Source organism: Cloeon dipterum, chromosome 1 (genome assembly GCF_949628265.1).
Source record: "Cloeon dipterum chromosome 1, ieCloDipt1.1, whole genome shotgun sequence".
Lineage (NCBI taxonomy): Eukaryota > Metazoa > Arthropoda > Insecta > Ephemeroptera > Baetidae > Cloeon > Cloeon dipterum.
In genome coordinates, this window is record NC_088786.1 from 21,620,908 (window position 1) to 21,641,965 (window position 21,058).

The following is a 21,058-nucleotide window of genomic DNA, read 5'->3' on the forward strand; positions in this document are numbered from 1 at the left end:
GTCACAGGTCTGATTACAGCGACAGCAGCTGTACAACACGAGGTTTTCAGCCTGTTTGGAACACCAAGTTTAGTGGAGCCCGTGGAGCCCAGGCCCAGAGTTGTTTTGATCTCCAAAATGCCAGGAAAATCACTCGTCTTGAGGGCGAATTCCTCAGATCCACCGCTCGGTGAGAAATTCATTTTTAAATGCTGATTCTACGTGCACTCGCCTCTGATTTTGCCGGATTCAATATCAAATTCCAGAACGGAGGACGAATCTCATAATATCGCATGATGAAAATTTCACTCATTAATTAAATTTTATTAAAGTACTTCTTGTAATATCACATAATTAATTTATTAACTCAATCAATAGCACATGACAACGTCGACTCATTTTAAATTGGCGCGTTTATGCAGTGTTCCTGCTTGTCATATTATGCCTTTGTTCACGATGTAATATTTTTAATTGAAGACAAATATGTATTCTTTGATACATGGACAATAAACATCGAAAAAAATTAACAGGAGGAATCCTGACGGCTGCTTTGGTCAAGAGTAGTCACCAGGTCAAAGTGGAATATTCAGGCGAAACCAGTCTTCAACTTCCTGATGGCTTTGTGTTGGACACTAGTTCCACCATAAGCAGATACTTGGCCAGGATCACGCCTGGGTGCATCCTCTATGGAAACAGTGCAATTGAGAGATCTGAAGTAAGCCTGTTAAAAATGTGATAAAAAATGAAAATTTGGAAGAGAATTACGCTATTTTAATTTTAATACTTCAAACAACATTATTTATATAATTATTTATTTGAAGGTTGACCACTGGCTGACCTTCAGTCAAGACCTGACTTCTGGAGATTACGAGACTGGTCTGAAAGATCTGGACCAGTGCCTATCTCTGAACACTTACCTGGTTGGGCATTCCATAACAATTGCTGATCTTTGCGTTTGGGGCGCTCTTTACTGTAAGCTGAGTCACCACCCACATTGAAAAAATTGGTCCTAATTTTCGCTGAATAAATAGATCACAGGAGCTTTGATGAATTAAAGGCTCCTCAAAATGTTGCTCGTTGGTTCAAACTTGTGAAGTCGTTGAGTGAGCTGCAAGATGTGCTCCCCACCTTGCCTGACAAGAGTCGCATATCACGGGCTGGCTCTGAGAAACCTACTGGTAGGAAAGAGGAAGGAAAATTCATCGATCTTCCTGGAGCAGAAATGGGCAAAGTGGTTGTTAGATTTCCACCTGAAGCCAGTGGGTAAGAAAGTTATTAATGCCTTAGTGGTCTATTTAAAAGGATGACTGACATAATAATATTAATTTTTCAAAGAACCTTTCCACTTAACCATACTATCTTTGTTGAATTGACTTTATTACAATAATTATTCATATTGCATTTGTTTTTTCAGTGCGGAAATTGATAAATTTCTTGTTCCTAATAAATTTTTTCTATTATTGTAGCTATTTGCACATTGGCCATGCTAAAGCTGCTCTCCTGAACCAGTACTACCAAGAGGCGTTCAAAGGAAAACTTGTCATGCGCTTTGACGACACCAATCCTGCCAAGGAGAAAGTGGATTTTGAGAAGGTGGGTATTAAACAAAACTTAAAATCAATATTTTAAATACAATTTCTGCATCTGCAGGTCATCTTGGGAGATCTGGAGATGTTGCAGGTTAAGCCAGACGTGTACACCTACACATCAGACTACTTTGAATTGATGCTTAAAATGTGCGAGGACATGATTAAACAAGGCAAGGCTTACGTCGACGACACTGACCCTGAAGTGATGAAATCTGAGCGGGAGCAACGCACTGAGTCAAAAAACAGGAGCAACAGCAATGAGAAGAACTTAAAAATGTGGGAAGAGATGAAGAAGGCCACGGAATATGGCCAGAAGTGTTGCGTCCGAGCCAAAATTGACATGCAGTCTGCCAATGGCTGCATGAGAGATCCCACGATTTACCGCTGCAAGAGCGAGCCTCATCCCCGCACTGGAACCAAATACAAGTAAATTAATTAATATTCTTTGGTACACGTCTATTAAAAATGGATCTTTAAGGGTTTACCCAACCTACGATTTTGCCTGTCCAATCGTGGACAGCATTGAGGGTGTGACCCACGCCCTGAGAACATTGGAGTACCATGATCGAGACGACCAGTTTTACTGGTTCATCGAAGCTCTTGGTCTCAGGAAGCCTTACATTTGGGAGTACAGCCGGCTCAACATGACCAATACCGTTTTGTCCAAGCGAAAACTCACCTGGTTTGTCGACAATGGCTATGTTGATGGATGGTAAGGAAATTGATTAAATTTTACACTTATTTCATTCAATTAATGCATTTCAGGGATGATCCGAGGTTCCCAACAGTTCGCGGTGTTCTCCGGAGAGGAATGACTGTGGAAGGATTGAAACAGTTCATCATCAGCCAAGGCTCTTCTCGCGCGGTCACCATGATGGAGTGGGACAAAATTTGGGCGTTCAACAAGAAAGTCATCGACCCTGTAGCTCCTCGCTTCACCGCACTGGAGGAAGACCGTCCTGTCACTGTGAACGTGAAGGGTATCAGGGAAGAAGCCCTGACTGTGGCCAAGCACCCTAAAGACCCGGCTGTTGGTAACAAAACGGTTTGGGTTGGACCCAAGGTTCTCATTGACAGGGTGGACGCCGAGACCCTGAAGGAAGGAGAAAATACAACCTTCATCAACTGGGGCAATATCCTCATCAAAAAGATCAACAGGTGAGAACAAAAAACTGATACTTCAATGAAGCATAAGCAGCGGTGCCCTCGAGATAACTTTTTGGTTAGACATGATATTAGAAAACATGGGCTCAACTAGTCATAATCAAAAGAACACTTCTTGTCTTTTTATTTTTTAAGTTATGAAGATTAGATAACTGTGTTTTATCATCTATTCCAGTACATAATTACATCGTTATAAAAACATCCTTATGGTGGAAGTTACACAGCACATAAATAAAATAAAAATGAAACGTACTTGAGACATTAAATTACAAAATGTGCTCTTTTGCGTTAAAAGTAGCGTTGTACACAGTTAAGAAGGCGAGATTTATTAATTTAATATTGATAAACTGACGCGAAACAAGATGAAACTAATATAAATTGTAGGTCCAATGGAGAGATCACGTCAGTCGATGCAGAGCCCAATCTGGAAAACAAGGACTACAAGAAAACTCTGAAAATCACTTGGCTGGCAGACACCCCTAAGGGGAAGACCATTCCTTGCGCTTGCGTGTATTTTGAGCACATTATTAGCAAGGCTGTCCTGGGCAAAGATGAAGATTTCAAGGATTATATCGGCCATGATACAAGGGTACAATGTTCTAAAATTCAGTGTGTGCGTGAATTAGAAAATTCCATCGATTTAAGAATGATGTTATGATGCTTGGAGATCCTGAATTAGTCAATGTGAAAAAGGGGGATATCATTCAGCTCCAGAGGAGAGGCTTCTTCATTTGTGACAAAGCATACGAGCCAACTAGGTTAGTTTTTTATGCTTGGGAAGAAATTGTAAAACTTGAATAATTTCTTTGATTTAGCGTGTATTCTGCCAAGGATAGTCCCATTGTTCTCTTCTCCATTCCTGACGGCCACACCAAGAACATGCCATCGACAGGACTTCCAAAGAAACCACAAGAAATTAGCACAAAGGAGGTATGTTCAATTCATATTATATTTTATGTTCGCAAAATTGTTGGGTTGACAGACACTACAAATTAAAATATGATTTTGAGAGCACATGACGTCTGATTTTATTCTGATGTGCTTTTGTTTATTGTTAGAAAATTTATTCGCCTTTATTATTTTAAAAAGTCACTTTCCTGCTAATGTAGATTTAATGCACAAAGGCTTGTGAGCGCTTTTTAAGGCTGCCAAGAGATGTCGGATCCTTTACCTCCTTTCCCCCACCTTTGTCTCCTGACCACAGGTATTTTCCCACTCCCATGTGTTTGACATGTTGGCATGCTTCACATATGTGATCGCCAGCCTTATTTGCCTCTAGAAGAGAACCCCTGTTTTAAACTGGCGATAAACTTGCAACAACCAGAAACTGTATATTGGTAAATTTAATTGCTATCTTTCTGATAAGCGTTTTATGATGTAACATCAGAAAACATCAACATCATTCCTTATCAGGTAATAAATAGAAGAATATTTTGGTAGAAGTTGCAGTCAGCAAAGGGGAAAGCAGCTGAAAAGTCCCCTCAAGAAGAGCAGAAGCCTGCACCCTCTACTGGCAACGAGGCGGCAGCTATTGACAGTACTATCAAGCAGCAAGGGGACAGAGTCCGGCAGTTAAAGTCTGAGAAGGCATCAAAGGTGAATATCTAATTTTTGTGCTCTAAATCCACTAATAATATTCCTGGTAGGAGGCTATTGGAGTGGAGGTAAAGAAGCTGCTGGAACTCAAAGAGAAGTTCAAAGGCGTCACTGGTAATTTTGTGTCATCATTGTGTCACTGTAATTAAAAAATTCTTATCATCCTTCAGGACTTGACTGGAAACCAGACATCAAGCTCCCATCCGCTGAGCCAGCAGCACCTGTTGTCAGCTCCAGCGAATCCGACATAAGTGCGAAGATCGCGGAGCAGGGGGAAAAGGTTCGCAAAATCAAGGGTGAGAAAGCTCCCAAGGACCAGATAGACGCTGAGGTCAAGGTCCTCTTGGCACTGAAAGCAGAATACAAAGCTGCTACTGGCACGGACTGGAAACCAGGCGCAAATCCTCCTACTGCCGCAGCCAAACCAGAGCCAAAAGCCACAGCCAGTGCAGCTGATATCAATGCCCAAATTGTTGACCAAGGCAACAAAGTCAGAGACCTAAAAAGTCAGAAAGCACCAAAGGTACTTAATTTAAAAATATATAGTTCTGAAAAATATTTTAAAATATAACTAATTATAAACTTAACCATTCCAATAACTAAAGAGGGTTTGCACAAAACGCATTTTTAGACACAAAAACACTGCATTGAAAAAACTTTATTTTGCTATTTTTACCACAACTTGAGCATTTTTCTGAATCACGTAAATTCATTAGATCATAATTATATTTAATGTTGGATGACCAAAACTAGAGTTTTACAAAATAATGGATTTTTAAATCAAATTGAACTCTTTGTCCTTTTTTGTCTTATTTTGCCGCAAAATATAAACTAAAAAATTCTGATTTTTGTCAAAAGATCCTGTAGCGCTTTGCAAAAGTGGTGAACCCTGTTCAACATGCAGTACATCATTTTCAATTAAAAAAAAGGACGAAACTAAGCTATTTTGACTAAAGTTAAACTGTTTATTTAGGACGCGATCGACTCCGCAGTGAAAGTATTATTGGAGCTGAAAAGCAGCTACAAGAACGCGACAGGTACTGACTGGAAGCCAGGAGTGCAAGTAGCTGCACCTGCTCCCAAATCTGAAGCACCAGCTGCCGCGTCAGCGCCTGACAACAAGTCTGTGGACTCTGTTTTGTCAGAAATCGCAAAGCAAGGTGACAAAATCCGCCAGCTGAAGGCTGACAAAGCTGCGAAGAACGTAATCACCGGTGAAGTGAAAACTTTACTGAGTCTGAAGTCGCAATACAAGGAGCTGACTGGCCAAGACTGGGAACCAGGCGCAACCGCTCCTAAAGTTGAAGTCCAGACACCAGAAGCGCCAACAATGGCTGATCCTGGCAGTGACTTGGCAGAGCAGATCAACAAGCAGGGTGACAAAGTGAGGGAGCTGAAGGGCAAGTCTGCGCCTAAGGTATGCCATTGATGAAAAAGGGAAGACAAGTCTTATTTATAATAACACTATTTTGGTATTAGGATGATGTGGACAAAGAGGTGAAAGTTCTGTTAGACCTGAAGGCGCAGTACAAAGCAGCCACCGGAAAAGATTTCCAGCCTGCCAACGCTGCTCCAAGGCAAGGAGGAGGCAAGAACAAAGAGAACAAACCAAAGCAAGCGCCCAAGAAGCAAGCTCCAAAAGAGAAGCCAGCCGAGGTAAACTAGAGCTTTCAATGAGGGCGAGAAGACATTGGCTAGCTGCAAAAAGTTGTTGTGGAATTAAAAATATTTTGCTTCAAGTTGAAATTTAATTTTTTTATCTCAACTTCAAACATCTCTATGGTTAACAGCTTTGACATGTAAGTACCAAAAGAATAATTTTGGTGTTCACCAACTTTTTGCAGACTTAACATGTTTTCCTGTCATTGCCCTAACAATCGTGCAGCATGCGTTTGTGCCTTTGTTTTTGAGTATTTCCAAATTACCAAAAAGGGAGTATCTAAATATTTTCAATGTCTAGGCTGATGATGCACAAGGTGGTTTGAAGAAGCAGACCAGATTGGGACTGGAGGCAAAGAAGGAAGAAAACCTGTCTGACTGGTACTCGCAGGTCATCACCAAAGGAGAAATGATAGAGTACTACGACGTCAGTGGCTGCTACATCCTCCGGCCCTGGTCTTATGCTGTTTGGGAATCAGTGCAGCGGTGGTTCGATGCTGAGATCAAGAAGCTTGGAGTGCAGAACAGCTACTTCCCAATTTTTGTCTCCAAGAGCGTTCTGGAGAAGGAGAAAACTCACATTGCTGACTTTGCCCCTGAGGTAATATGCAACCTCAATTAGCACAAAGGTTGTTACGTTTTATTTTTGTCAGGTTGCTTGGGTAACCAAGTCCGGAGACACAGATTTGGCTGAGCCCATTGCAGTGAGACCAACTAGTGAGACTGTCATGTACCCAGCCTATGCCAAGTGGGTACAATCGCACAGGGACTTGCCCATCAAGCTGAACCAGTGGAACAATGTTGTGGTAAGTACTTGATTTTAATTTTTCTGCTATCTATCCTTTGTTTATTTGAAAGTATTTTGAGAATTTATTCGCATCTGAATAATTCCGTGAACAAATAATATGGGCTCACAAGCCTCATTGAAATGTTAGACATTAATGCTAAGAAATTAATTTATGCATGCAGGAAAGTTGCAAACCAGCTAGAGTGATTAGTTGGGAAGCTTTAGCAGTCCTCTCAAAACCAAAGGGAATGGTTATGAGAATCAAATAATGTAAGCGCAAATCAGCCCGCACTTGACCCCTAACATCGCTCAGATTCTCCATTGCAAATGCACGCAAAGCATGATGTGTGCTCAATGGCTTGGCTAAAAACCAAGCCAATTAAGAAACTGTATGAAATAACTGTCAAAGATCTACAGGAAACTTTCATTTGTGTAGAGTTTGATTGAATGTTTTGAACACATTCAATAGTGAAATAATAATTATTGTTACATTATTTGCATGAATGATATTTAATTTTCTCATGTTATGTTAGAGGTGGGAGTTCAAGCACCCTCAGCCATTCCTCCGCACTCGCGAGTTCCTCTGGCAGGAAGGTCACACTGCTTACGCCTACCAAAAGGAAGCCGTGGAAGAAGTTTACCAAATCCTCGACCTCTATGCTGAGGTGTACCAAGGTCTGATGGCCATCCCCGTGGTGAAGGGAAGAAAAACCGAAAAAGAGAAGTTTGCTGGTGGTGACTTCACTACCACCGTTGAGGCGTTTGTGTCCGCCAGTGGTAGAGGCATCCAGGTAAACTAGATAAATTGAACGCTTTTGCATTGTGCCTAATTAAAATCTTCCAGGGTGCTACATCTCATCACTTGGGCCAAAACTTCTCAAAAATGTTTGACATCGTATTTGAAGACCCAGAGACAAAAGATAAGAAATTCGTGTTCCAAAACTCATGGGGCATCACAACTCGAACGATCGGCAAGTTATCCTCAACTCTTATTTTCAGGTTCTTTTTATAAATTAATGTTTATTAATTTACAGGTGTCATGATCATGGTCCATTCTGACAACCAAGGATTGGTTCTGCCACCCAGAGTCGCTTGCGTCCAGGTAAATAGGCCAGAAATGGATTTTATGTAATATTAATTACCAAAATTTGTGTAGATTGTGATTGTACCTTGTGGAATCACCGCCAGCATGAAGGACGAAGACCGCAAAACCTTGATCGATTCGTGTCAGGAGCTGGAAAAGGGCCTGGTCGACGTCCAGGTGAAGGTGAAGGGAGACTACCGAGACAACTACTCTCCTGGCTGGAAATTCAATCACTGGGAGCTGAAGGGTGTACCCATTCGAGTTGAGCTCGGGCCGAAAGATTTGAAGCAGGGCCAGCTTGTAGCTGTCCGACGAGACACTGGCGAGAAAATAACCATCCAAAGAGCGACTGCTGTTGAGGAATTGAAAAGTCTGTTGGACACCATTCACCAGAGTATGCTGGACAAGGCCACCAAAGACCTCAAGGACCACACAAAGCTCTGCAAAAAATGGGACGATTTTTGCAAGCAACTGGAAGGCAAAAATATCATTCTGGCCCCATTCTGTGGCGACATTCCGTGCGAGGACAGCATTAAGAAAGACAGTGCCAGAGAGGAGGGCGAAGGTGCCGAACCTGGAGCTCCTGCTATGGGCGCCAAAGGTCTTTGCATTCCCTTTGACCAGCCTGCTGAGATTTCTGCTGCAGACAAATGCATCTATCCATCCTGCAAGAACAAGCCCAAATACTACACTCTCTTTGGAAGGAGTTACTAAATTATTCCGCTCTTTACTTTGAACTGATAGGGATGCGAAATAATAAGTAAAATTCCAAAACATGATTAGTGGTTTTAATTTTTTTCATTTCCTGCTTGTCTAGATACAACTTCCATTATACAGTTTCATACAATTAAGTTCTCGCGTGGAAATATTATTCAGATTTTTATATTTCTAATTAGATAAAATATATATAGCAATATGTTAATGCTCCAATACTGGTTTATCTTGACATACTTTTTTTATTAATGTTGATCGATTTTGGACTTTACGTTTAATTTCGTTGTTCATTCAAAACAAGATGTTGCGACCTTCGCTTGAAAAGATTTGATATTGAGTATACCTGGTAAACAGCACATCACTGACATCACCAGCTTTAGTATATAGATCCCACCCAAAAAGTTATTTCCTCCTCTATTGATAACTAGGAGGCGGGATTATAAAAAGCACGCCTGCGATCGCGCTGTATACGCTATCGTTGCGACGATTCTTACAATTATTAGCTTGACAGTTTTGCTTCTCGCAGCATGCGTAGTGTCATTCGTTTTATGTTTTTTTTTATTAAATAATATATTTTCTCTCATATAGAAATCGAAAAATAATCCGAAAAATTAAGTTCCAGTGTTCTAATGACCAAAATTTTTACTGTTTTAGACAAGTTAATTTTGGCATTGCAATAAATCTCCAGATTTTAGTGATATTATGAAAAATAGTTAGAGAAAAAAATATTATCCATGCCCCCTTTCTTCCCATAGGACACACACAAGAACGTCATGGCATTTTCCCGCCAAAGCATTTTTAATTACACCATTTACAACACAAGTCATAACAATTCATTATAAAAAAGCACAAGTTTTGTTAGTTTTTTCAGGTATTTGAGCAAAACAGGTTTGTTAATAGCCAGAAAGATTTTAGCATTCAATAATCGCTGCCATCGAGCGTTTTATTTTTCGGCACTTGTTTCCCTCCGCGATTCCGCGCCTCTGGCGTTTAAAGAAAAGCAGCATGCAATGACTCCGTGAGTTGCTATAGCTCCGCCCCAATCATCCCCTCCACCGGATGGCGCAGCTGCTCATTCCGAAGCAAACACCAAAAACCCTGAATCCCTCAAAAAAAGGATGAATCCTGCGGCTGCCTGCGAGCTCTGCGGATCTCGTGAAAAGCTGCTGCGTTGTTCTCGGTGCCGCAAAGTTTGGTATTGTAGCAAGGAACACCAGAGAGAACATTGGAAGAAGCATAAACGTGCGTGCGTGCCGCGGTCTAATGTCTCCGGTCCGACCCCTGAAGGTGACTTAGCATAGGCAATCTTTACATTGCACATTTCTCGCAATTTACCAATTTACGCTCTTTAAGACTTTGTCACTTAGCGGCTTAAACAGATTTTGTTCGCAATCTGTCCACTGCCTGAGATGTCAATGATTTTTAAAAGGAAATAATCTATAGTACACATAAGCTCCACTTGGCTTGGCGTGTGCAAGCCTAACGCACGCCAAAACAGAGGGAAAGCCTGCTGCTGTAGCTTATGTGTTTGTTTTCATTTAGTAGAACACACTTTCCCACTTAGGTCGTGCTTGAAGCAGATCTCTGAAAATTTAAGTCGTGCCATAACAAAATAATCTTTAGCATCATTCCCCTTAATCAAAACATCGCGGAAGCCACACAATCCTAAAAACGTTCTCACCCTCTGTTTGCAGAGCCGCAAACTGGTTTAACATTGGTCGATTCTGGCATTAGCGAACTCAACATCAACGTTAATCCTTTTCCTTGCGAAGGGAGCTCCGAAATAGAGATTCTCAACGCTGTCGCCGAAGTCCTCAGTCCTGTATTTTTGGATAGCCTCACCGGACAGTACCTTACAGAGCCGTCTTCGCAGGAAATGCCCGATCTAGACACCATGGGCAAAGTACCACATACTGACAACCACCCTCCGTTCCTACACAGCAGGAGCTCTCGAGACCAGAGGGGCATCATTGAAGAAATTTGTAAGACTGTGATCAAGGACATGGAAGACTATGGCATCTGTGTCGTGGACAATTTCCTTGGGCTCACCAAGGGAAGTGAAGTGGAGCGTGAGGTGCTCTCGATGTACAACCAGGGAGTTTTTAAGGACGGACAGTTGGTCAGTTCTCGGCAGTCGAGGGGCGACCTCAAGACGATCCGCAGTGACGAGATCACCTGGATCGACGGCAAGGAGCCTTCTTGCTCCGCCATCGGACACCTGATCAGCCGGGTCGACGCGGTCATTCTTAAAGCAAATCAGATGTCAACCAGCGGCAAGCTCAGCAGACACACCATCACAGGCAGAACCAAGGTGAGGAATCTTTATTACAGAGTGCACACTTGAGAATCTGCACGCACGCTTTTCTCTTAGGGCTATTCTGATTCTGATTGTGAGGTGCGCGCGCTCTGCCCCTCTGCCGACCTTGCAAGTTTGCCACAATAGGAAAATCGGTTAAATTTATATTCGCTGGAGAATGAAGAAAGTCTAAAATAGAGAAATTAAATATTTGGCAAAGAATTTTTAAGAAACATGCAAACTTTCTCTTGATTTGATTGCAAACATTGCAATATTAAAGCTTTGAAGCCTTTAAAATTTAATCAACATGCTTATCGATATGTTCGTCATTGTCATTACTGCTATCTGCTCGCTCACGGAATCGTGAGCAGTTCTCGAAGATATTTTCAAATAGTGTGAAAAAATATATATCTATTCTTACTTGTAGTACAAAAGCTGACCGAACTAAATCTAAGACTTTGATCTCCCACACTATAGCAGCATGTAAGGAAATATTTGACATAACACCAGAACCGGGCCGCCATGCTCTTGGAATGAACTGCACGTATGCACATAATTGCTTCGTAACATTTTGTTTTGAAGCAATAATTGACACATCCGTTGGACATTGTTAAATTCTGAACGAATAGAGGTATTTTTTTAAGGTTTTTTAATGGTGAAAGTCTCTTGAGGCGATTAATGAGTTGCTTGCGATTTATATCGGTATTTCTCATTACAATCTTTGGATTAGTTTAAAATACAGTAAAATTCTTGAATACAACTCTACAGTATTTTTTAAAACGATTCCATAAATTTCAAAATATTCTTTTGAACTGTTTTTTTATCAAAACTGATTGCAAATCATGCGGTATGCGCTAATCAGCAATAATATTGACGCAGTGAAGTACGAGTTCAGATTGCCAAAACGCAACTCATTCATCTGCATGCCAGAGATTTCAACATTTGAAGTTGGAATCATTGAAAAGATGAGCGAAATGGAAACTCGCGAAAGAAAAAAAATCACGAACTCTGCCTCTGCTCTTTTATTCGAGTTTAAATATTTAAATCCAATTTGTCGGCTCCGCGAGTGGGTTGGGAATCGGAGCTACCCGGTGAAGGATGCGCGCCCAGGAAAAGCCTGCTCGCTTTCTGAGTGGAGTGGTTGGCACTGGGTCGGGTCGGGGGGGTATTGACTGCGGTGCAGTGGCCTACGTGCCAAGATGCACCGCTGCCATAAAGCGGGCGAGTGCAGCTGCCTGCATTGGCAGACGCGTGCACGAGGCCTCCTGAATGTATTTAGGTGATGGCTACGTGTGCTCGGCCACACACTTGGACTGTGATGCACTCGGCCACTCGCTAAATGCCAAATCGCGCCGAGCCTACACACGCACGTACGCACCGCGGCTTTAATCCGAGCGCCGCCCACAACCCGGCACGGCTTTGCGGATGGATATATGTATATACGCACACATTTTTTTGCCAATTGAGCCATAAATATATATATGCGTACGGCCGTGTGAGCTTTACAGGCGTAATTATGCTTCAATCAAGTTTGCCGCCAGACCGGTGGATCTGGTGAGTCATTTAGCTGCTACCGACTGCTGAAGACTGAAGATGAGAGATATACAATTAAATTTTAAGCAAATGCTGATGTCTATTGCAGAGGTTTCAAATTTCAAATCCTGACATTCCCCCATAAAGTGTGTTGTACGAAATTGAGTCACATTTTATCACTCAGGCCGGTTTTTCAGTGATAATAGTGACGAGCGAGGTCTGCGTCAATCCAGTTTATTACGAAAACATCGAGCAAGGCGAGAAAATGAATGAATGGCGCTCAATGTTTATTTATCAGTTAACGCGGGAATAATCACTTAGCAGATTTGCACAACGCAGAGTGGCTTAATCTTTGTTTGCTTTTGCTTGCGCTGAAGACGTGCCAACGAAAAGGGAGGCAGGACAGGCCAGGCGTCCGTTCAACTGCACCGAAACTCATTAGCGAAACGCGAACGTGACTCATGTCATTCAAATTTTCGCTTCTGCCCGCAATTACGCGATTTTGATATGAAAAGGTATGCTCGGTGCCATTAATCATTGTGACACGGTGGGTCACACGAATTCCGCGCATGGAAATACGTGCACCACGTAGCCGCACACGCGTGTTTTTATATTGAAAAGCTGTCATGAGCAGAGCGCAGGGCTTTTATGGTGTGGTGTACGTGCGTTTGTGAAGGTGCTTTCGACGCGCCCAACGCGCTCCCTATTATTTCCCGAATAACGAGCGATTATTATGTTGTTTGTTGTGCGATATGAAAGCCACTCAAACTCGAAAGAGGACTGGTCAGTGGCTCTAGCACGCAATAAATCGGGCCAAGAGAACCGTGAAGCTGATAAAGAAGAAAAACTCGTGTTCGATACAACGATAGGCAGACACGTAATGCTACGTGCGAGATTGAAAGTGCGTCCGTGGATGAGCTGCCTTCATCTTTGGTTGGCCGTTGATAAACCTAATTAAGCGGAGCAATTGACGACTGATTGTTAACGAAGAGTGTCGATCGTAAATCGTAATGCATACCTTACTGCCTCGTTACGTAACCGCGAGTCGAATTTGGGGAGTGTTTGGAGAAGCAATTCCCCTTTGGATAGTCGCGTACTATTAAAAGGTACACAAAAGAACAAAGGATGCTCGACTGGTTTCCGCTTTATTGCTCTGTGGATCCTTTCCTTGCTCTCTCTTTTCGCGTGCATTGCAAAGCGAATGATCTAGAAATTCGTCCTTTATGGAAGAAAAACGCTCTGCAAATAATAATATCAGGATCAATCTGGTTCTCGCTAACTTATTGCGCCAGCGTTCGCAAAATCCGCATATTCCCGGGAAACCCCACTGCTCTACAAAACATTTATTTTAACTAATTTATTTCCACTTAATCATATTCATTATCATTAATGGGAATAAGATAAGTGGAAAAGGCACAATGTAAAAGCGATCATGTCGCTGCAACGTTGGCAAATAATAATACAGTCGAGTCGCACGCGGCCTATGCTAAAATACATTCACACACAAGTTAAAATTTTGTCACATATAATTTTTAAGTTCGAACGGGAAAAATCGATAAGGACAGTGGACAGTCTTGAAGAGGCTGAGGCAAATTATTCCTTTCCTCGGAAATCCTAAAGGAATAAGCTTGATGGCTAAAAAGGGTTACCAAAACACTTACAATTTTTGTAGTGGATCAGAAAAGTATTTTGTTTACTGACTAAAATTGAATTTGAAATAATTAATTATTTCAGTGCTACTGATTTCACAAAATGATGGATTTTAAAACATTCAATTGAATTTTTCTTACCCTTCTGTCTTTTTGGCGCTACATAATGACCTTTTCAAGGTTTAATTAAAAAAAATTGGAAAACCCCAATATAATTATTTTGCTGGCTTTTTTCGCGTAAAAAACCAAGTAGTGAATTTTTCCTCATTGCAAAACTAGCGAAGCCTTCTCAGTCCGAATGGTGAAATCGACCTCACAATCAGCTTACAGGGATATGGATGCACCATGTTGAAATTTATGGTTATTCTAATGACCAAATTATCTTCAAGGACGCGTTAAAATTTCCGAGCCAGTTTTTACGGTTTTTGGATACTAGAAACTAGCGAAATAGCGCACGATTAGGAAGCCTCCATGGCCTACGTGCGGAGCGGAGCAGTCGGTAGTCGTGCGGTGCTTTTGGCCTGGTGATTACACTCCACTAATAAATCTGCCTAAATTTTGGATTCTTAATAATATTTTTATTGCTCTTTCGTTGAATTTGTTTTTTAGCTTTCGAGAAAACGAGATGCAAATTTTCCTTTCGCAAATGTTTCAGCTCAATTAAACATCGCCAAGATTACTCTTTATGGGATGTGAACGTGAGGTTAATGTGTGTCGTTCAGACACTTCTGGATGGCAAATTTTTAGATGGAAAGTAACGGCGAACGGTCGTTTGAAAGTCCTAAAATTAGCCGGCGGCGGAGCGTGTTCATTCAACTGGTGTTCGGAACGCGTTCGGAGGCCGTTTCGCTTATCTCCGTCAAGGCGGCCTATTTGCAAATAATGGCGTGTAAAGGTATTCCAGCCATTCAAACGAATTACTTTATCGAAAATTATTGCTTGCGCGCTCTGCAATCACATTTCGGAGGCTGTAATGACCGCACGTTACGCATTTTACGTGTGATTTTTGCTCGGAAATGTTTTCCTCAACACTCGTCTGCAATTTAAAAGGTGGTCGCCGCACATTCATTATAATTAATGTGATTGATTCTGTGGTGTCGTGCGAAGAAGTGCGAAGTGCGAGAAGTCACGTACACCGTTTTGTGCTCTCTCTTGGGGAACACCTACAAGCGCATGTGCAGCTCTGATGAATAGCACGCTGTCGGCTGCTATGTTATCGCCCCTTTTTCGTATTTCTGGATCAAAACAACAACCTTTTTATCCCAAACCTTTTTTAATAAAGCCATAAAATAATCGGTAAAAAATTGATTTTGCCTCTGGTACGAAAATTGGTTGGCTATTGAATGACGACTTTGTGAGCTAGTTGTTATCTCCGAAAACTTAATTAATTTCGGTTTTTTAACTTCTATAATACATATTCATGAAGTGATATTTCTTTTGAACGCTTCAGTCGTTACGGCAAAATACTACCTTCAATTGGTAGCTTCTCCCATCCCAACATTGGAGCCTCACCAATCGACCGGTTTGGAGAGGAAAAAAGCTATGCTGATTGACTATACGAAAAAATTGTCAATAAGGCTCATTTAATGATTTCGCCCAGAGCGATATGCTTCAATAACATACTGTAAAAGAGCAAAAAGAATGTCAATAAAATTGTATTCTGGTTTTCAAAATTAGGAAATGGTGTGTTCATCATAATTGAATTTCACTTGGGAATAAGTTATTTCTCACGCATGAAATGCTCTTTATTTTTCAGGCCATGGTAGCTTGTTATCCTGGTCACGGCACTGGCTACGTGAAGCACGTCGACAACCCTAATAGAGATGGCAGAATTATCACTGCCATTTACTACCTCAACAAAGACTGGAACATTAAGGTAATTTTGCGCGTTTGTCCTTCGTCACGTTGCTGTAATCTGAATTTGTAATTTAAGGACGACGGTGGTTTGCTGCGGATATTCCCAGACTGGAGCGATCATGTAGCAGACATTGAGCCCGTGTTTGATAGGATTTTATTCTTCTGGTCTGACAGGAGAAACCCTCACGAGGTGCAACCCGCATTTCGTACTAGGTAAGGCTGGCATTCATTTTCTCTGGTCCATAGTTATATGAGCTGTAAAATTAAGAGGGTTAATTTTTCCTGCCTTTCTAGACACTACAACAAAATCGACAAAGCTCAATAACACACACTATTTATTTAACCTCTGTATTAAGTGTCAATTTTGCTCATTAATCTAATATAATTTGATATCCCCCTTTTTTAGCACTAACATACATATTTTTATGATTTCATCATAGTTGAAAGTAGGTTAATTGAAATATTATAAGAATTTTCTTAAGTTAAATCTACTGCCTTCAAGAGTTGCGTCTTAATCAAGTTTATCACACATTGACCGTGCCTTTCTGATTCCAGATATGCGATCACTCTATGGTACTTCGATGCCGTGGAGAGAGAGGAAGCATGCAGGAGATACAAGAATGAATGTAAGTTTTTTGCTTGAGTTCATTCCTCCTGCGTGCAAAGAACGACCAGAATTGTAAGCTGTTTTTAAAGGCCGAGCAAGCATTCATCCCAACAACTCTTCCAGCTCTCGAGCCGTGAAACGACCTGCCGCATCGCTCGGCAGTGCGTCGTCACAAAAGCGGCGTCAGTGTGTCGTTTTCACCGGCAACTCCGACACGCTGCTCCACTCGTCCTGCCGGGCGCACTGACCTAGTTTGTTCCTTGGCCTTGCACCAGGGTGCATGTTCTTCTAAGAGAGTCGGGAAGGACATCCTGTAATACCTTGCTGCGCTCTGAACGCTGACTTACATTATATCTATATATTCTCGGCAGGGTGGTCATTGTTTATACTACATCATAAGATAAATATAAGCTTATAACGTACTGAACGAGTCGGTGAATGTGTTTTTTCTCAAGACTAAATGCAGCTTTTTGAAGAGATGCTGACGCTGAGAAATTTACGTTTGTGATAAAAGTTTCGGAACAAATTTCCAGGAAAAGTGAGGAGACTCTGACATAGGCTCAGTTATTTTTTAAAAGTCCTAATTAGAAGTTTCCAAGATTTGACTTTTGAGAATTATAGTCTTTATGAATTACATTGAAAGCGTGTCTCTGTGAGAAGGCGTTCTTGCGACTTAAGCTCGATTGAATCTCCTAAATTGAAATTCGTGTTGGAGTGACAGAGCTCCAAAGTGAAAGTTGAGGCAAAGCTGCACACTTACGAACCGTTTTGTTTAACCCCCATCAGACTTATTCACGTGTATTATGATAGACTTTCAACTAATTTTTACTTGTTGCCATGAAGTTTGACTTACGGAACTAGTTTACCATTAAATTTGATAAAATTTTGCATTACCTCATTATACAAGTTATGGTTTCTGGCATTCTTAAATAATAACGGCTTTAGAGAAGCCGGCAACAGATTATCATCCATCAGCCTCATCTGTTGTTCTTTGTTAGCACAAATATAGATAATCAATACATCCACAGACTTGAATTAAGTATGAACTGGAGTGCAAATAATTTCCAATGTAATCCCCCTTCAGTATCATGAGCCACCAATATCATGGTTGATTATCAATTTGAGTTTCAAGACTTGTTCGGTTTTGCCGCATTATTCAACTTTTATCACAATACAGGACTGCTTTGTGCCACTAAAAAGAAAAATCTTGGCTTTATTGGACACGTGATTCTCATCTGAGCGAAACTTAAGCTCCATTTGTAAATTAAAAAATTAAACCAAATCAAGCCTGTTAGTTTGCTGTTATTAAACATAGTTTATCAATAATTAAGTGTTTTATTGACTGCAAAACATCAGTAATATAAGGTTGGAATTAAATATCTTCTGTGATCTCGCTCTCGTCAACTTGCTTTGTGCTGGGACAGTAGGCAATGAACATGAAGTTGTTCTTAGCAAATGAGCCCTGAAATAGTATTAAATTTAAAAAAAAAGGAGAAATCAAAATAGAAAGACTTACTGGATTGGCCACTTGGCAATCAGCATGCGAAGATTTGAAAGTATTCACTGTATCACCGATGACAACGAGATCAGGCGCCGGATGCAGTTGCATGGCATGAGCAAAGCTCCAGTAAACAGGACGCACAGAAAGGGGAAGCGGACAGAGGTTTGCTTGGCTAAGCAACGTCTTGGCAAACTGAAAGAAGCAGAGTGATGTCTTTCTTAAAATGATATAGTTTAATGTGCTGCTATCAAACAAGAACAGGATTGGAACAACAGCATTATTTAGAGTTTGACATATTTGCCAATAATAACCGTAGGAGTACATGATATTTTTATCAGTCTATAATGATTTTTGGATGATATATCACTGAATATTTTTACTGTATCTTAATAAAAAAAAATAATTCTTTTTATGGTATTGCAGAAAAAGTTCCAACGCTATTTGAAGAGTGAACAGAGGGGGACTACTTCAAAACCAAATTGAGGAAATTTCCACTTCAACCGTAAGAATTTACTAAATTGATTTTTTTGTGCGATTCTTCATCAGTCCAGGCATCATTCCATAAGTTCCCCACGAAAGATAAGATCAGCCTCAATTATACAGAGGGCGTAATGATGAATTTGAGAGCCCAAATTTGTTTGGGAAACAAAACTGTTGATATTCCTGCCGTAATTACAATCTTTTGTGCAATTCCATAAAAAATAGGTATATTTTTAGTTGTAAAAATACCAGATTGTTAAAAATCCGGTCCCGAGAACAATTTATGGGCTATGAAGTTACAAAAGTAATGGACTAAATTTTGTGTTGCTAAAATCACAACTGGGATCATTTGAATTCCCTTACGTGCTCATAAATATTCCCTGTGGTTGGATAATGGATGGTGTTTCTGCACAGCTTGGACATGATGTCCTCCCTCATGACAACGATCTCCTGAGTGCAGTATCTGATCCGACAAGGATTTGAAGTAAAGATGGCATTGGGTACGCGTGCCTCGAAGTCCTCCGTGATAAATTTTGGTAAAGGGGGCCTGTGGAAATAATACTAGATAAAATATGGTAAAAATGAAGACAAATTTAATTGTAGATTTTTAATATCTCAAGATCAAGAAACAGTTTAAGGAGAAAAATTGAGCTTCACTCATTGTCAGTTAATGGGTAATAAATTTTGTCTGTTTCTGTGACTCCTTAACAAAATTTTCCATATTGCATAGCAAAATATTCAGAAAATTCTCGACTCCATAAATTTCATTGCATTTTAGTCGGAGGAAGTAACTGTATTAGGAGGATTTAGTGAAATTAAGCTGACCTTGGCAGAATATTGGGACAAGCCGGATCCTGCAAGCCTGGCACAAAAACAAACTTGCTGAATTGTCGCAGATTTGGATGAGAAGCTATCAGGTCTGCCAATGAGCGCAGGTTGAATTTAAGTTGCTCTGCCTGAGCGCTGCCAGGCTTGGAGGACAAAAAATTTCCCATGAAGATGAATGCGATTGGCGGGTAGGACACAAACCCCTCAAACAAGGTTTGAAGCTTGCGCATCACCTGGATGAAACTTTCTGTTAAAATATAGTATATTAATTGCATCTGAAAAACCAACATTGTCCTGATCAAGCCACATGTCGGAGAGAAAGACGATTAATCTGTCTTTGTTGTCCCTCATGGTTTTCAGGAGAGACTTGTTGGTTCTGCATGCGAGCCTTGAATCGCCGCCGAACATATTCAGAGATCCCAAATACGCCCGACTAACTTCTGCTGTCTCCGCTGGAGGGAAGCCGATGGCCTTGGCGTGGAAAATTTTGTCTTCATACCAACCTTCCGCCAAGACAATGCAGTTTTCAGCGTGAAGACCGACATGATAGCTGTGCTGGTTAAGTTAAGGCATACCAGACCCAATAATTACTTTGCACGTTAGAAAATAGACAATCAGGAAAGTTTGAAAAGGATATTGCATCTGTGAGGTCTAATTGGACGATTCCTGTGGGGTCTTCCAGGTGATACATCCCAATCTTCAGCTGCGAGAAGAGCCCCAATGTGATGATTTTATTCAATCTCCGTGGGCAACTCAACAAGTGCTCAATGGGATAGATTTTAAACTTTTCTTCAGAGTTGTCAGCTGATGGTTTGAAAAGAGGGTGCCTCTCTGTAATCTGCTTGATGAGTGTATATCTGGGGATGAAATTTATTATGAAATATTTAATTTTAGAGAAACAAATTTTACCTATCCCGAAATAGTTGAGCTTTGGCATCTGCTGAGTCAAACAGTGAGTGTTCTTTTTTTGGAGCAGCCTCGTACTTTTTCAAGTCAGGGTTGAACTTAAATCTTGGCACATCAAATGCACTAATAACACAGAATACATCTTCAGCAGCTTGCTGTTGCTCATTGGCACAATCCTAGAAGAAGTTGTTGGTATAATATTACATAAATATAAACACATTAAAAACGACTCACTCGAACAGCAAGTTCAACTGCATTTAGCTCGACAACGTTTGAGGGAAGGCGCTGACTCTGGATATGGTCTATGAGTTTTGCTAACCAAACTTCAAATTCGCTTTCGTCCAAAGGCTCTAGCTGCTCCACTAAATAGGTACAGCTTTCACTACGTGGGCAGATAATATGTTGAACTCGTAAAATAACTAACTATGATATGCACTCTACATAGTTTTCAAAAATTCAAATTGATTCAGGTATGCTGAATTAAATAGTTAAATTTACCTTCTGAGGGTAAAACCATGAAGCTTGAACGCTGAAGAAACTTTTCTCCGGACAATTTTATCAGCCATTTCAATAGCCCAATAACTAGGTATATATGTATGTATGCTAGAGAATAACTTATAAACAAGCTAATATAATCAATGGTAAGCACGACAAATTATGACAGTATAATATAATAACAAAAAATAATAAGTTTTTAGAGCGGGTTTGTAATCAATGCAAGCCAGGTGACAGGTGACTACTGACTGCCTCTGTGCCTCAGCTTTCAGATCAGATTGGATCACATGCGGGCCCAATGTTTTCCCGCTAACATGCGTCAACACCGATCAAC

General features: G+C 40.8%; 3 protein-coding genes across 5 annotated transcripts; 2 read left to right on the forward strand and 1 right to left on the reverse strand.

Moving 5' to 3' along the window:
• The first annotated feature begins 16 nt into the window (after window positions 1-16).
• On the forward strand, window positions 17-8,637 carry GluProRS (Glutamyl-prolyl-tRNA synthetase). The gene is made up of 22 exons (XM_065476430.1): window positions 17-169; window positions 510-694; window positions 801-951; window positions 1,011-1,242; window positions 1,446-1,572; window positions 1,630-1,994; window positions 2,047-2,280; window positions 2,334-2,726; window positions 3,117-3,321; window positions 3,378-3,490; window positions 3,548-3,662; window positions 4,173-4,328; window positions 4,379-4,442; window positions 4,499-4,851; window positions 5,302-5,745; window positions 5,808-5,984; window positions 6,289-6,588; window positions 6,641-6,793; window positions 7,308-7,565; window positions 7,619-7,745; window positions 7,809-7,876; window positions 7,931-8,637. Exons 1-22 carry the CDS (start codon window positions 118-120, stop codon window positions 8,570-8,572), a joined length of 4,914 nt encoding a protein of 1,637 aa, XP_065332502.1. The 5' UTR covers window positions 17-117; the 3' UTR covers window positions 8,573-8,637.
• Window positions 8,638-9,610: 973 nt separating this feature from the next.
• On the forward strand, window positions 9,611-17,840 carry Hph (HIF prolyl hydroxylase). Of its 3 annotated transcripts, none has more exons than XM_065483359.1 (6): window positions 9,611-9,859; window positions 10,267-10,883; window positions 15,807-15,926; window positions 15,984-16,120; window positions 16,463-16,586; window positions 16,638-17,840. In XM_065483359.1, the coding sequence occupies exons 1-5, from the start codon at window positions 9,691-9,693 to the stop codon at window positions 16,548-16,550; spliced, it is 1,131 nt and encodes a 376-aa protein (XP_065339431.1). In that variant the 5' UTR covers window positions 9,611-9,690; the 3' UTR covers window positions 16,551-16,586; window positions 16,638-17,840. The 3 variants fall into 3 exon arrangements, with proteins under 3 accessions (XP_065339431.1, XP_065339423.1, XP_065339439.1); XM_065483351.1 differs by having other exon boundaries at window positions 16,463-16,533; window positions 16,604-17,840; XM_065483367.1 differs by having other exon boundaries at window positions 16,463-16,533.
• Window positions 17,830-20,971, reverse strand: DNApol-epsilon58 (DNA polymerase epsilon subunit 2). The gene is made up of 9 exons (XM_065483401.1): window positions 20,728-20,971; window positions 20,464-20,611; window positions 20,233-20,405; window positions 19,964-20,180; window positions 19,612-19,878; window positions 19,321-19,556; window positions 18,859-19,042; window positions 18,031-18,207; window positions 17,830-17,976 (listed from the first exon to the last, which is right to left on the reverse strand). The coding sequence occupies exons 1-9, from the start codon at window positions 20,793-20,795 to the stop codon at window positions 17,887-17,889; spliced, it is 1,560 nt and encodes a 519-aa protein (XP_065339473.1). The 5' UTR covers window positions 20,796-20,971; the 3' UTR covers window positions 17,830-17,886.
• Window positions 20,972-21,058: the final 87 nt, after the last annotated feature.

Bases quoted from the DNA above. Each gene is read 5' to 3' on its own strand.
- GluProRS (XM_065476430.1), top strand. From the start codon at position 118: ATGCCAGGAAAATCACTCGTCTTGAGGGCGAATTCCTCAGATCCACCG. The intron at 5,746-5,807 runs GTATGCCATTGA...TTTTGGTATTAG, and splicing joins AGGGCAAGTCTGCGCCTAAG to GATGATGTGGACAAAGAGGT. The intron at 7,877-7,930 runs GTAAATAGGCCA...AAATTTGTGTAG, and splicing joins CCAGAGTCGCTTGCGTCCAG to ATTGTGATTGTACCTTGTGG.
- Hph (XM_065483351.1), top strand. From the start codon at position 9,691: ATGAATCCTGCGGCTGCCTGCGAGCTCTGCGGATCTCGTGAAAAGCTG. The intron at 15,927-15,983 runs GTAATTTTGCGC...TTGTAATTTAAG, and splicing joins ACAAAGACTGGAACATTAAG to GACGACGGTGGTTTGCTGCG. The intron at 16,121-16,462 runs GTAAGGCTGGCA...TTCTGATTCCAG, and splicing joins CAACCCGCATTTCGTACTAG to ATATGCGATCACTCTATGGT.
- DNApol-epsilon58 (XM_065483401.1), bottom strand. From the start codon at position 20,795: ATGGCTGATAAAATTGTCCGGAGAAAAGTTTCTTCAGCGTTCAAGCTT. The intron at 19,043-19,320 runs GTCAGCTTAATT...TTATTTCCACAG, and splicing joins TGTCCCAATATTCTGCCAAG to GCCCCCTTTACCAAAATTTA. The intron at 17,977-18,030 runs GTAAGTCTTTCT...ATACTATTTCAG, and splicing joins ATTGCCAAGTGGCCAATCCA to GGCTCATTTGCTAAGAACAA.